The sequence below is a fragment of the Motacilla alba genome, chromosome 28, assembly GCF_015832195.1.
Source record: "Motacilla alba alba isolate MOTALB_02 chromosome 28, Motacilla_alba_V1.0_pri, whole genome shotgun sequence".
NCBI lineage: Eukaryota > Metazoa > Chordata > Aves > Passeriformes > Motacillidae > Motacilla > Motacilla alba.
In genome coordinates, this window is record NC_052043.1 from 228,187 (window position 1) to 242,652 (window position 14,466).

Genomic DNA, 14,466 nt, shown 5'->3' on the forward strand with positions numbered 1-14,466 from the left:
TAGTCTGCTCTTTCGCACCGATAGGATGCGGGGCGAGCCGGGGAGTGACCGTAGCGGAGGAGCCGCCAGATCGGGGTGGTTCGGCCGCCCCGCGAGCGGGGCTCGGTGCGGCGGGAGGAGCGGGGAGAGCGGCGGGATGGCCCCTTGCGGGACTACATCTCCCAGGGCCGCTTGCAGCGGCGCGGCCCCCGGCGCGGCGCGCCCGGCGCGGGGCATGCTGGGACGGGGGCTCCAAAATGGACAGCCACAGGGATGCGCCAGGTACGGCCCGGCCCGGCGGCCCCGGCCCTGCCCGGCCCCGCCGCCGCCCCGCCCGCCTCGCTGCCGTCCCCCGGCTCGCCCCACCGCTCCCGGGGCTCCGGCAGCAGGGGGTGGGGGTGTGCGCCCGGGGGTGGGGGTGTGCCGGCAGAGTCGGGGGCTGGGGAAGCCCCCCCGTTCAATTCCCTCTTATTTTCCCGCAGCGGAGGCGAGCCGGGGGTTCGGGATGGATCCCCGCCTTCGTTCCCGGCTCGTTTTCCCCTAGGGAAGCCGGGCTGCTGGTTCGGGATGGCTCCTCTGTTAATTTCCCTCTGTTTTCCCACAGGAAAACCGAGCCTGGGGTCCAGGGTGCGCTCCCCGTTATTTTTCTTCTTCTTTTCCCTCAGGGAAACAGAGCCGGTAGTTCGGGGAGGCTCCACTGATGGTTTTTCCTCTCCTTTTCCCACAGGAAACCCAGCTGTTCATTCCCTCTCTCTTTTCCCATAGGAAAGCTGAGCTGGTGGTTCGTAGAGACCCCACTGTTGATTTTTTCCTCCTTTTTTTTTCTATAGGGAAGCTGAGTTTGGGATGATCCCACAGTTTATTCCTTCCCTTTTCCCACAGGGAGAGCAAGCATCGTGTCAGGATGATTCTTGTCAAATCCCACGCTTTTCCTTCAGGAAAGGTGTCCCTTGATTTGGGATGATCCCTGTTCGTTCCCCCCTTTTCCCTCAGGGAATGCGCCCCTCATTCCAGACAATTCCCGGGCTAGGTCCCGCCTTTTCCCTCAGGGAATGTGAGCCCGGATTCAGGATGGTCCCCGTGCCATCCCGGTCCTTTTCCTGCGTGGGATGTGTCCCTGGATTCGGGTTGATCCCTGTTCATTTCACCCTTTTTCCCACAGGGAACGTGTCCCCAGACTCAGGCTGATCCCTGTGAGCTCCCGCCGTTTTCCCTCAGGGAATGAGCCCCTTCATTTGGGATGATCTGTGTTAAATCCCCCTTTTTTCTCCTCAGGGAAAAAAAAAATTCCCTTTTTTTCCCCTCAGGTTGCCTCTCATTCCAGACAATTCCCGAGTTAATTCCCACCTTTTCCCTCAGAGGGAATGGTCCCTGATTCCGAACAATTCCTGTGCTAATTCCTGCCCTTTTCCCTCAGGGAATGCACCCTGATTCCTGGACTATTCCCGTGTTAATTCCCGCCTTTTCCCTCAGAGGGAATGGCCCCCGATTCCGGACGATTCCCGCGCTAATTCCTGCCTTTTTCCCCAGGGAAAGGGCCCCTCATTCCGCACAATTCCCAGGCTGATCCCTGCCCTTTTCCCTCAGGGAAGGCGAGCCGCTGGTTCGGCGTGTCCCAGTCCAAGTCGGCCAAGACGAGCGTGAACATCCTGCAGCAGGAGGAGCTGATCGCCCAGAAGAAGCGCGAGATCGAGGCCCGGCTGGAGCAGCAGGCGCGGCAGAATTCCCTCGGCATCCCGCAGCTCCCGCTGCTCGGAGAGTGCGTGGGCATCCCGGGAGTCTGGCTGCTGAAAGGGGGGGTGGGAAGAGGAGCTGAGGGAGGAAAATCCCAGTTTTGGTGGAGCAGAAGGAGGAAAGTAATGGTTTTGGTGGATTAGGGAGCAAAAATCCCAGTTTTGGTGGAGCAAGGGGAGGAAAATCCCAATTTTAATGGAGGAGGAAGGAGATTTGGGGTTCTTTTGGGAATTCGGTGGTAGGTGAGGAAACTGCAGGAGGTTTTCCTGTCCCAAATCCCACCTGGGAAGGGCAGGGAAGCTCCCCAGTTCCAGCTCTTGTTTTCCTGTCCCCGCTCAGTGACGACGGCTCCGAGAACGAGGCCTCTGTGTCCAACAAGTTCGTGAACGATGGGAGCTTCCTGCAGCAATTCCTGAAGCTCCAGAGGGAAAAATCCGATGCTGGTAGGTCCTTCCTTTCCCAACCCAAACCTGGCATTCCCAGCAGCTCTGTCCCCTTTACTCTCCCCTCAGAAACTGCCCCAAATCCCCCCAAAAATTCTGGGAATACCCCAGCTCCGAACGTGGGGAAGAAGCAGCTGAGGCAGACCTGGAGCCTCTCCCAACCCAAACCCAGGACTCCCAGGAGGAATTTCCCTTCTCTCCTCAGAAAATGCCCTAAATCCCCCTAACAATTCCAGGAGTACCCCAGCCCAAACCCCAGGATTCCCAGGAATGATTTCCTTTCATTTTCTCCACAGAAACATCCCCAAATCCCCCAACAATCCCCCCAACAACTCCAGGAGTGCCCCAGCCCCAAACCCCAGAAAGACACAGCCAAAGCAGGCCCTGAGCCAGATGCTCCAGCCTTGGAGCCTCTCCCACCCCAAACCCAGGATTCCCAGGAATAATTTCCTCTTTATTCTCCCCTCAGAAAATTCCCCCGACCCCTCCGGGAACGCCCCAGCCCCAAACCCAGGGAAGAAGCAGCCGGGGCAGGCCCGGAGCCTTCCCCACCCCGAACACAGAACTCCCGGGAATAATTTCCTTTTGTTTTCTCCACAGAAAAATCCCCAAATCCCCCCGGCACGCCCGGGAGCGCGCCCGCCGCGGGCCCCGGGAGGAGGCCGGCGCCGCCGGGGAAGCGGCCGGGGCAGGCGCTGAGCCGCATGCTGCAGGCGCGCAGCCCCGCGCAGCCCCGGCCCGGCCCCGCGCCCGCCCGCCCCCGCGCCTTCCAGGGCCCCGACGAGGACGACGAGGAGGATTACGAGCAGTGGCTGGAGATCAAAGGTCAGTGGCAGCTCCTGCTCTGGGGCTGGAGCTGGGAACGCCGTCCCGGGATGGGGCTTCAGTGGGGGCAGGATTCCCTCAGGCCCAGAGGGGAGTGGGGAGGGATTCGGGCTCTGGGACAGGGATCAGTTTGGGATGGGATTCCCTCAGTCCCCCTGGGGGAATAGGGTGGGGTTCAGGTCCTGGGACAGGGATCAGTTTGGGATAGAATTCCCTGTTCCCCTAGGGAATAGCGTGGGATTCAGGTCCTGGGACAGGGATCAGTTTGGGATAGAATTCCCTGTTCCCCTAGGGAATAGCATGGGATTCAGGTCCTGGGACAGGGATCAGTTTGGGATGGGAATGGGGAATAGCGTGGGGTTCAGGCCCTGGGACAGGGATCAGTTTGGGATTCCCTCAGTCCTCCTAGGGAATAGGGTGGGATTCAGGCTCTGGGACAGTGATCAGTTTGGGATAGAATTCCCTCAGGCCCATTGGGAAATTGGGTGAATTTATCCTGGGATAGGGGTCAGGGAGGGCCAGGATTCCTTCCTAGGAGAGGGGATCAGTTTGGGGCATGATTCCCTCAAATTCTGATTTGCACCTTTGGAGTCTTGTGCCAAGTGCTGGGCTCTCCAGGAAATACTGATTCTTGTCCTTAAAATGGGATTTTAGGGGGTCTGAGTGCTGGAAAATAGGAATTAGTTTGGGAACATGCAGGGAAAATCCATGTGTGTGAATAAATAAAATAAACGATGCATCCAGCACAGAATTGTGCCCAGATAAAATCTAAAATCCAGGTAAAAAATCTCACCTGTAGGTCCTGAATGCCTGGAAAAACAAAGATGTGGCAGGAATTATCCCGGGTTTTATTGGGATAATCCAGGGCGGGAGGCCCCGAGGCAGATTTGCCTCAGAATGGGAATTTCACGGGCGGGTTTTAATGGATAAAAGGAGCTCAGCGAGTCACACTCGGCTTTGTGGCTTCATTTATCCATCCCCAAAATCCCGGGGAGCCCTTTCTGCTGGGACTTGTACCAGCATAATCCTGGGAATTTGGGATTTGAGCGTGAAATGTGCTGGGAAAAATGCAGAGAGCTGAGGTGGGTTTGCCTTCGTTTCAGGATTGTTGGATCGGCGTGGCTTCCCAAAATTCCCAAAATCCCTGGGTTTATTCCCACTCTGATCCCTGTGGGAATTCCTGGGCACAGAAGCCAAACTCCTCCAGGGTTTTTGGAGCTGCTGCTCCAGCCAGGCAGTTCTGGGAATGTTCTGGGAACGGCTGGGCAGCTGGAATCTGGATTAAAACCCAATTCCTGCTCTTTCCCTGCTGGGATTTGTAGGGAGCAAATCCAGCGGGAGCCGCCTGTGCCTCATTAAAGCTGGGATGAGCTGGGTGCAGCAGAAACCTCCAGACTGGGGTGGGCTGGTGGATTCCCAATCCCTGGAATGCCCAAGGGAAGGCTCCAGGGAAACCTTGGAGCTGCTTCCTGAGCCTAAAGGGGCTCCAGGAGAGCTGGAGAGGATTTGGGATAAGGGATGGAGGGACGGGGCACAGGGAATGGATTTGGGATTTGGGAATTCCAGGGCGCAGGGAATGGATTTGGGATTTGGGAATTCCAGGGCGCAGGGAATGGATTTGGGATGGGAATTCCAGGGCACAGGGAATTGATTTAAACTGAGGGAGGGTGGATTTGGGTGGGATTTGGGGAGAGAATTCCTGGCTAGAGTGGGCTGGAATTCCCAGAGAAGCTGTGAAAGTATCCAGGAAAACCTCAGGATAGCAGAAAAAGCGGGAATGGGATGATGTTTAACCTCCTCCCACCCCAAACTTCAGCTTTTCCCCGTAGAAACGCCCTGGGGAGCTCAGGAAATCAGGAACTGTGCTGAGAACAGCTTTCTACAACTGCCTGCCCCGTCTCACCCTTTCTCTTCCCGCATTGCCGTGTGCCTGCTCCGTGGTTTTCGGCAGTAATTCCCTGTTTCCCGTTTGGGGGCAGTTGAACCCCAAGTACTGACAGCCTCCTTAAAGTTTTGCCCCCAGAGGACGCGGAGACGCGGCAGGTGGTGGAGAAGCTGGCCAGGTTCGTGGCTGAGGGCGGCCCCGAGCTCGAGAAGGTGGCCATGGAGGACTACAAGGACAACCCTGCTTTCTCGTGAGTCGGGCAGGGCCTGGAGCCCGGGGGCTGCCGGGGGGACGGGCAGCAGGGGGCTGGGGCGCTCCCTGTGAGGGGGCTGGGTTTGGGGTGCTTCCCGTGAGCGGGAAATTTGGGATTTGGGGGGAGAAATTGTTTGGATTTGAGGGGGAAAAGTTTGGGTTCGGTGTTCTTCCCTGAGGGGACAAAATGTTTGGGATTTCAGGGAGAAAATTCGGGATTTGAGGGGGAAAAGTGGGTTCAGTGTTCTTCCCTGAAGAGAGAGAATTTGGAATTTGAGGGCAGAAAATTTGCAGTCTGAGGGGAGAAATTGTTTGGAATTTGAGGGGAGAAATTGTTTGGATTTAAGGATGGCAAGTTTGGGTTCGGTGTTCTTCCCTGAGGGGAGAAAATGTTTAGGATTTGAGGGGAGAAAATGTTTGGATTTGAAGGGTGGAAATGTTTGGATTTGATGGGTGGAAAAGTTTTCTGATCCCAGCACTGATGGGCAGAGAATTCCTCCTTAATTTCCCTTCAATCAACAAAAATTTGGATGCAAATCCTTGGATTTAAACTCCAGAATCTAATTCCACGGTTTAGGTGCATTCTGAGTAATTCCTCCATTTTTCCATCTGGGAGTTGGAGCTGTTTCTATCCCAGAATGTCAATGTTTAGATAATTATTCCTCTTTTTTTTCCCTTTTTCCCAGGTTTTTGCATGATAAGAACAGCAGGGAATTCCTTTACTACAGGAAGAAAGTGGCAGAAATAAGGAAAGAAAATCAAAATTCCCAGGCAGCCTCTTCCCAAAAAGGTAATTCCCACTGAAATCTGGGGAATGGCAGCAGCACGAGGGAAATTTGGGATTGATTTGGGACTGGGGTGGAAGTTTGGCTGCCTGGAAGGAAAATTCCCAACTGGAAGGAGAATCCTTGTGCCAAAAATCTGGATTCCCGAAATATTCCTGGGATTTTGAATGGGATTTTCCTTGTAGTTGTCAAAAATATTCCAAAACAATTCTCCAGCACTGAAAATTGAGGAAGAGGGGATTTTTTCCCTCAGTTTTTGCTGGATTTGATTGGAGTATCCACCCTTTTCCAGGTGAGATTTGGGATTTTCCGTGGGGAATTCCCCCTGAAACCGCCTCAGGGGGTGCAGTGAGAGGAGGATTGAGTGGGTTTGTGGGGAATTTGGAATTTCCCAAAGGATTTCCTTTGTTCCTGGGTAATTCAGGGGCAAAATCTTGAAATATGGATAATCCTGTGTGGTGTAATCCTATGGAAAAGTGCCTGGCACGAGGGAAAAATCCGAAATTTTTAATCAGGGATAATTCCAGGTGCTGTAATCCTATGGAAAAGTGCCTGGTAGAGGGGAAAAATGACAAGACCTTTGACTAGGCTTAATTCCAAGGGGTTTAATCCTGCAGAAAAGTGCCTGGCACGTGGAAAATTTGGGATTTGGGAGCCCAAAGCTGCCTTACCTCTCATCGCTCCCATCCCTGCTCCCAAACTTGGGTTTAAACTGAAGTTTTTGTGCCCCTCAGCCATTCCTTTGTCCCAGTTGTCCCCTTTTAGACCCGGCTTTAGGCCTCACTGGGGTCCTTAGGCCTCACCCCTGCCCCAAACTCAGATTTAAACTGATATTTTACTCTTTTTGACTCATCCTTTGTACCGATTCTCCCCTTTTAAACCCGACTTTAGGCCTCTCTGGGGTCCTTAGGCCGGGTTAGGCTGGGCTGGGGTGAGCTGGGCCCAGGACTAATCCCTGCCTAAAGTTTCCCCCCCAGCCGACCAGGAGACGCGGAACTCGGCGGAGAAGCTGGCGCAGTTCGTGGCTGCAGGGGGGCCCGAGGTGGAGGCCATTGCCCTGCAGAACAACAGGGAGAACCCTGCCTTCAGGTGGGCAGCATTCCTGGCTTTGGGGCTTGTTTTCCAGGGAATTCCCAGGGGAAGTCCTGGGAATTCTTAGGTTGAGGTTTCAGAGCAGCGAGAGTTGAGGGGCCCACGTTTGGGGGGCTGAGGTGGGAACTTTGCCCTGCAGAGCAACAGGGACATCCCTGCCTTCAGGTGGGCAGCATTCCTGGTTTTTGGGGGGTGTTTTCCAGGAATTCCCTGGGAATTCTTGGGTTGAGGTTTCAGAGCAGCAGGAGTTGAGGTGCAGAGGAATCGGCACATTCCTGCTCTTTGAGGCTGTTTTTCCTTTGTGGAATTGTGTTCCCGGATGCCAGTGGAAGCTGCACTGGCTGCAGGAGTACACGGGATGGTGCTGGAGAGCTGGGAATGCTCTGGGAATTGCAGGAGGGAAAAATCCTGAGGAAACTCTGCTGGATCCCAGCTCTGAGACCGACTGGAGAGCTGGGAGTGCTCTGGGTATTCCAGGCAGGAATTCCATGGCTGGATCCTGCTCTGAGTGGAGCTGGAGAGACGGGAGTGCCCTGGGAATGCCCTGGGAATGCTGTGAGCATTCCCGGCAGGAATTGCCAGCTGCTGCCATTGTTTGCAGGTTCCTGTACGAGCCCCACAGCAAAGGGCACCGCTACTACCGCCAGAAGCTGGAGGAGTTCCGCAGGGCCCGGGCTGCCCCCGGGAATCCCCCTTTTCCCGGGAATCCCCCTTTTCCCGGAGAATCCGGCCTCAAACGCAAGAGCAGCCCCGAGGCCTCTCCCTCCCCGCTGTGCTTCCCGCCTCTCCCCGTCCCCTCCCCTCTCCCTCTCCCCGTTCCCGTCCCGCCGCCGCTGGCTCTTCCCGTCCCCTCTCCCGTTGTTCCCGCTGCTCTTCCCGTTCCTTCGGCCTCTCCTGCCCCGTCCTCATCCTCCAGCTCCCCTCCGGATCAGCTGGCCCCAAATTCTGCCCCGATCCCGAATCCAGCCCTGACCCCAAATCCAGCTGCAATCCCAAATCTTGCCACGAGCCCAAATCCGTCCGTGACCCCGAATCCCGCTCCGGGCAGCACCAAAAAGAAGAGGAAGAGCCGGTGGGGGCCGGAGGAGGAAAAGGTGGAATTGCCCCTCCCGCAGCTGGTGCAGCAGCTGGATTCTCCCTCTCCCCTCTCAGGTGAGTGTTATTGGGATTTCCTGGGAATTTCGTGGCTCCAGAGTCGTCTTTTGTTTCCTGAGATGGACATGGATCAAGTTTTCCATGGAATCTCTGCTGTCAATCCCATTTTTTCCCCAGTGGTTTTATTTTCCCTTCGCTCTGCGGGAATTACAAACAGAATTCCTTTTTTTTTCTTTTCTTTTCCCACCCTTTTATTCCCTTTCATTTCCTCTCCGAGGCTTTTCCCATCTCCCTGGTTTTCCAAAGGTTTTTCCCTGTTTTTTCCTGCAGTTCAAGACCTGAAGGGTCTGGGATACGAGAAGGGCAAACCCGTGGGGCTGGTGGGAGTCACGGAGCTCTCGGAGGCCCAGAAGAAGCAGCTAAAGGAGCAGCAGGAGGTAAATCCCAAAACTCCTCCCTGAAATCCCTCCAGTGGGAATAACAGAGGTTTTCCACCATGGAATCCCTGGGATCCCTGGGAATAGCAGAGGGTTTGGGAATAAGGACCTTTCCAGCCCTGAAATCCCAAAGGAGCTTTCCAGCCCTAAAATCCCAAATCCCAGAGGAGCTTTTCCAGGGATGAATCCCATTTTTCCCAGGCTCAATCCCATTTTTCCATGATTCCCAGAAGCAGCAGATGCACCACTTGATCATGAAGCGCAGGCAGAGTTCTCCTGCCTTTTGGGGCTGAGATTTGGGATTCTTTAGGGTTTGGAGCCATCTTTTGTGGAACGGGCTGTGCTCCACTGGAATTCCCAGCCTGGACCCCGTTTCCCCCGGCTGAACCCCGTTTTCCCCAGCCTGGATCCCGTTTTCCCGGCTGACCCCCTTTCCCGTTGCCAGATGCAGCAGATGTACGACATGATCATGAAGCACAAGCGGGCGATGCAGGAGATGCAGCTGCTGTGGGAGCGGGCGCTGCAGCAGCACCAGCACGGCTACGACAGCGACGAGGAGGTGGACAGCGAGCTGGGCACCTGGGAGCACCGCCTGCGCCGCATGGAGATGGACAAGACTCGGGGTGGGTGGGACTGGGAATTCCAGCGGGAATTCCATCCCTAGGGAGCACCGCCTGCGCCGCATGGAGATGGACAAGACTCGGGGTGGGTGGGACTGGGAATTCCAGCGGGAATTCCATCCCTAGGGAGCACCGCCTGTGCCGCATGGAGATGGACAAGACTCAGGATGGGATCGGCATTCCAGGGGGAATTCCATCCCTACCCTGCTGGATTGGGAGCTGCAGGGACAGTCCCTCCTGGGATGCTCCCTGGTTTTTCAGGGATCTCGCTGTGCATTCCCGGGAGGTTTTGTGCTCCAGAATTCCCCTTAAACCCCTGGTGTGCTGCAGAAATCCCAAGGGATTCTCCATGATTTCTCAGCCTGGGGATCTCGTGCGTGCCGGGGGTGCTCCAGGAATCCCCAGGGGTTTTCCATGAGCTCGGTGTTGTCCTGCTTTTCCAGAGTGGGCGGAGCAGCTGACCCAGATGGGCCGAGGGAAGCATTTCATCGGGGATTTCCTCCCGCCCGACGAGCTGGAAAAGTTCATGGAGACCTTCAAGGCGCTCAAGGTGAGGATTTCTGGGATTCTGGGAATTCCTACAGCTCTCCTTGCTCCAGCCGTTCCTGCAGGGAAAAACAGGGATCAGATTCCCGCTGTTAGCACAGAAATGGGAAAAATCCTTCCCTGGGAGGGAATGGGGTGGAATTCCCAAAGGATGCGTGGCTGCTCCATCCCTGGAAAAGTCCAAGGAATGTTGGGAGCATCCTGGGAAGGTCCCTTTCCACTCTGGAATTCCACAGTTTGGGATTTTTCTGGAATTCCAGACAAACCTCCCACTCGGTTCCTCTTGGGATCAGTGGGTACCAAGCTGGGAAGAAACGGGAATTTTGGCAGTAGTGCAGCTCCAGCACCTTCCAAACCCTGGAATTCCCAGAAGCTGCCTCATCCCTGTTTTCCAGCACGGGGCCTGACATTCCCTGGGATTCAGCCTTAGGAAAGAGCCGGATCTGAGGCTGGATCCAGGGAACAACCTGGAATTCCGGAGCCGTTGTTGGAATCCCGGGAAATCCTGGCAGTTCTTTCCCAAAATCCCAGTTTGGTGGGGGGTCTGACTGCTTTTCCAGTGATCCATGGAATAAAAAATCCCCTTTCCCTGCTTTTTCCTGCTGCAGGAGGGCCGGGAGCCGGATTATTCCGAGTACAAGGAATTCAAGCTGACGGTGGAAAACATCGGATACCAAATGCTGATGAAAATGGGATGGAAGGAAGGAGAGGGATTGGGGTCCGATGGACAGGGAATTAAAAACCCTGTCAGCAAGTGAGTGTTCCTGCGGATTATTCCTTCCTTTTTTCTGGGAACTCCTGCTGGGATCGCAGCCCAGCTGGGATTTCTCACCTGAGCATGGAAAACTCAGCCCGGGAAAAAATTCCTGATTTTTTTGGGAGGATTTTCTCCTGGATTTGTGGCTGTAGCTGGAATTGGCTGAGCCCTCAAATCCTGAATTTCCAGCCCCAATTTCCATAGGGAAGTGCAGCTCTAAGAATTCCTGTCTGCACCTCCCCTCTCCCAGGATTCAATCCTTAAAATCAGAAATTCCTGGGAATATTTGCTCTCCTTGGAGTCATAAAATCATGGAAATACTAAAAAAACCCAGTGGGAAGCACATCCAGGGGAGGATATTCCAGCCAGGATCCGAGCTTTGTGTGATCCTACAGTCTTGATTTCATTCCATGCCCAGAAACGTTGGGATTTGATCCCACTTTGGGTATTCCGAAGGCTTTCCTGAGGTGGATCAGCTTCCATCCAAACCCCGGGAATTTGGGAAAGGAAACCAATCCCTGCTTCCATCCAAATCCTGGGAATCTGGGAAAGGAAACCAATCCGTGCTTCCATCCAACACCCGGGAATCTGGGGAATGAAACCAATCCCTGCTTCCATCCAAATCCTGGGAATCTGGGATAGGAAACCAATCCCTGCATCCAGCACCAAACCCTGGGGACTTGGGAAGGAGCTCCAGGGAGGTCCCGGGGGCACAATTCCCGAGGGAATTCCCGGGGAGGGGGTGTCCGAGCCGCGCCATTCCCGGGTTCCCGCAGGGGCACCACGACCATGGACGGGGCGGGATTCGGGATCGAGCGCCCGGCGGAGCTGACCAAGGAGGACGACGAGTACGAGGCCTTCCGCAAGCGCATGATGCTGGCCTACCGCTTCCGGCCCAACCCGCTGGTACGGGATAACGGGATAACGGGAATGGGATAACGGGATTGGGGTCAGTGCTGGCCTACCGCTTCTGGCCCAACCCGCTGGTACGGGATAACGGGATAACGGGAATGGGATAACGGGATTGGGGTCAGTGCTGGCCTACCGCTTCCGGCCCAACCCGCTGGTACGGGAATGGGAATGGGATAACGAGATAACGGGATAACGGGATTGGGGTCAATGCTGGTGTACCGCTTCCGGCCCAACCCGCTGGTACGGGATAACGGGATAACGGGAATGGGATAACGGGATAACGGGATTGGGGTCAGTGCTGGCACACCGCTTCCGGCCCAACCCGCTGGTACGGGATAACGGGATAACGGGAATGGGATATGGGAATGGGGTCAGTGCTGGCCTACCGCTTCCGGCCCAACCCGCTGGTATGGGATAACGGGATAACGGGAATGGGATATGGGAATGGGGTCAGTGCTGGCCTACCGCTTCCGGCCCAACCCGCTGGTACGGGATCACAGGATAATGGGATTGGGATCATGAGAATGGGATTGGGATAGTGGGAATGGGTTTGGGATAGCCGGAATGGGATGGGATTAATGCTGATCTGTCGCTTCCGGCCAAACTCACTGGTGTGGGATTGGGTTGGGATGATGGGAATAGGGATGGGATGGGAATGGGAATGAGCCAGTGATGAGGGGGATCCCCCGGAACGGGGCAGGGACGGATCCCTGGAATCCCCGGGGGAGCTCTGGGAGTGTTGGCAGCTGGGAAATTCCTCTTGGATGGAATTCCTCTCCTCATCCTGAACCAAATCACCCTCCCGGATGCAGAATTCTCCTTCCTGGTTTTTTTCCATTCCCAGTTTTATTCCCAGCTTTATCCCAATGAAACCCCTGCCAAGGGAAACTTCTCCACGAATCCCATGATTTCTCTGGAATTACCATTTTCCAGGGAGCCAAACCAAGCTTGGATTTTGCCTTTTCCCTTTCCAGCCAAAAGCTGCCTCTAATTTGGGGGAAAAGAACCTGGAAAGCGTCACATTCCAGTGGCTTTCCCAGAGAATCCAGAGGCTGATTTTTGGGATAAAATCCCCAATCCTGATGATTTTTCCATTGTGTTTTTTTTCTCCCTGCAGAACAACCCGCGGCGACCTTACTACTGAGGAGGGCTTTTCCCAACAGATTTCCTGGGAGTTCTTATCCCAAACTTTATTATCCATCTCTTTTCTCCCAACATTATCTGGCTTTTTTTGGAATCCTCCTTCCCCCATGGAAAAGCTTTCCCAGCTTTTTGTGGGGACGGGGGAGGGTTTGGAGCAGCCCCAAAAATCCCCCAGTGGACTCCAGTTCCGAGGAGTTTGGGACTTTTGGGAATGGCAGATCTTGTGCTGCTCCACGAGGGGGGATTTTATTCCTTGATTTTATCTTGGAATGCCAAATCCAAGAGATTTTGGGGAATTTGGGGAACCAGTGCCTCCAGTTTTGCCTCTGGATGGGTGGATCTGGCCTGGATCCGTTGGGAATTCCAGGATTTGATGGATCCAGGGGGGGATTTATTCCCTTCCCAGGAATTTTGCCAACACCTCCTGTGCTTTGGGATGATGAAGACCCAGAATTCCAAAGCCACACTTTGGAAAAATCCAACGAAATTCCAGCACCAAGCTTTGGAAACATCCAGTTGGATTTTGTTGTCCTAAAAATGGGAAAAAAAACCTCTGGAAATGCAAATTTTCTTCACGGAGTCTGTAAATAAAATCAAACTTGTTTGTTCCTTAAGTTTAATCCTTGGAATTTTTTTGGGAAGAGGGGGATTTTTCTAGGGTGGGAGGTTGACCTGGAGCTGGGTTTTCCAAGGATTTTCAGGGAAAAAAGCTGGATTTGGGGTTTTTTTGGGATATTTGATGTGATTCTCTGTTAATTTTTTTAATTACAGAGTCGAGGGCTTGGCTTTTAATTAAAACCATTCCAGGGTGGGGTGGGGGGGTTATCCAGGGAAAATCCAAAATCTGGGAGCCTGGAGCCCCAGGATCCCAGTCTGTCCCTCCGTGCCCCCCTGTCCTTCCTTCCAGGACCTCTGTCCTGCCCTGGATCCCAGATCCCATTCCCGATCCCAGTCCCGGATCCCAGTCCTGCACTGGATCCCATTCCCGATCCCCGTCCTTCTCCCCCATCCTCCCTCCCCTCCCGTCATTCCTTATTCCCAGGACTCCTTTCTTCCCTTCCAGGAGCCCCCTGTCCCTCCGTGTCCCCCTGTCCCTCCGTGTCCCCCTGTCCCTCCGTGTCCCCCTGTCCGTCCCCGTCCCTCTGTCCCGCCGTGTCCCCCTGTCCGTCCCCGTCCCTCTGTCCCGCCGTGTCCCGGTGCCTCCGTGGGCGGCTCTGTGGCTTTAAGGGCGCTGCCCGGGCCGGTCCCGGGGCCGAAGTCCGCGGGCCCGGTGCTGGCGGCGGGGCCGGGATGCAGCTCCCGGCGGGCCCGGCCGCCCTGGCCGCCCCCCTGCTCGCCCTCCCGGTGGCCTTCGGTGTCAGCGCTGTCACCGCCCTGGAGTGAGTGGAGACCGGGAGAGACCCCGGGAACGGGAGAGAGCCCGGGAATGGGAACGAGGAGCGGGAGGGACCCCGGGAACGGGAGAGAGCCCGGGAATGGGAACGGGGAGCGGGAGGGACCCCGGGAACGGGAACGGGGAGTGGGGACCGGGAGAGACCCCCGGGACCGGGAGAGACCCCGGGAATGGGAACGGGGACCGGGAGGGACCCCGGGAACGGGAACGGGGACCGGGAGGGACCCCGGGAATGGGAGAAACCCCCGGGAATGGGAGGGGGGACCGGGAGGGACCCCGGGAATGGGAGAAACCCCCGGGAATGGGAGGGGGGACCGGGAGGGACCCTGGGAAGAGGAGAGACCCCCCGGGAATGGAAATGGAGAACGGGGGACCGGGAAAGGGGAATGAAGGGTGGGGAAGGGGGACTGAAAAAGGGGAACGGGGTCCTGCCCGGGGCAGGGGGTTTCGGGCTCTCCTGGATGACCCCTGCCTGGAGCCCCCTCCCTGCCCCTCCCGGAGTGTCCCCGCTGTCCCCGCTGTCGCTGACGTGTCCCGCCGCTGTCGCCGCTGTCACCGGGCGCCGCTT

The 14,466-nt window shown here is 55.8% G+C and overlaps 1 protein-coding gene across 3 annotated transcripts; it reads left to right on the forward strand.

The window, feature by feature from the left end:
- Positions 1-207: 207 nt before the first annotated feature.
- SUGP1 (SURP and G-patch domain containing 1) lies at positions 208-13,119 on the forward strand. 3 transcript variants are annotated; one of them, XM_038163674.1, is made up of 14 exons: positions 208-261; positions 1,567-1,738; positions 2,053-2,156; positions 2,757-2,981; positions 4,993-5,116; positions 5,805-5,908; positions 6,869-6,992; positions 7,597-8,147; positions 8,421-8,527; positions 8,973-9,150; positions 9,591-9,697; positions 10,302-10,447; positions 11,227-11,356; positions 12,480-13,119. In XM_038163674.1, exons 1-14 carry the CDS (start codon positions 237-239, stop codon positions 12,504-12,506), a joined length of 2,124 nt encoding a protein of 707 aa, XP_038019602.1. In that variant the 5' UTR covers positions 208-236; the 3' UTR covers positions 12,507-13,119. The 3 variants fall into 3 exon arrangements, with proteins under 3 accessions (XP_038019602.1, XP_038019604.1, XP_038019603.1); XM_038163676.1 differs by having other exon boundaries at positions 6,881-6,992; XM_038163675.1 differs by having other exon boundaries at positions 5,005-5,116.
- Positions 13,120-14,466: the final 1,347 nt, after the last annotated feature.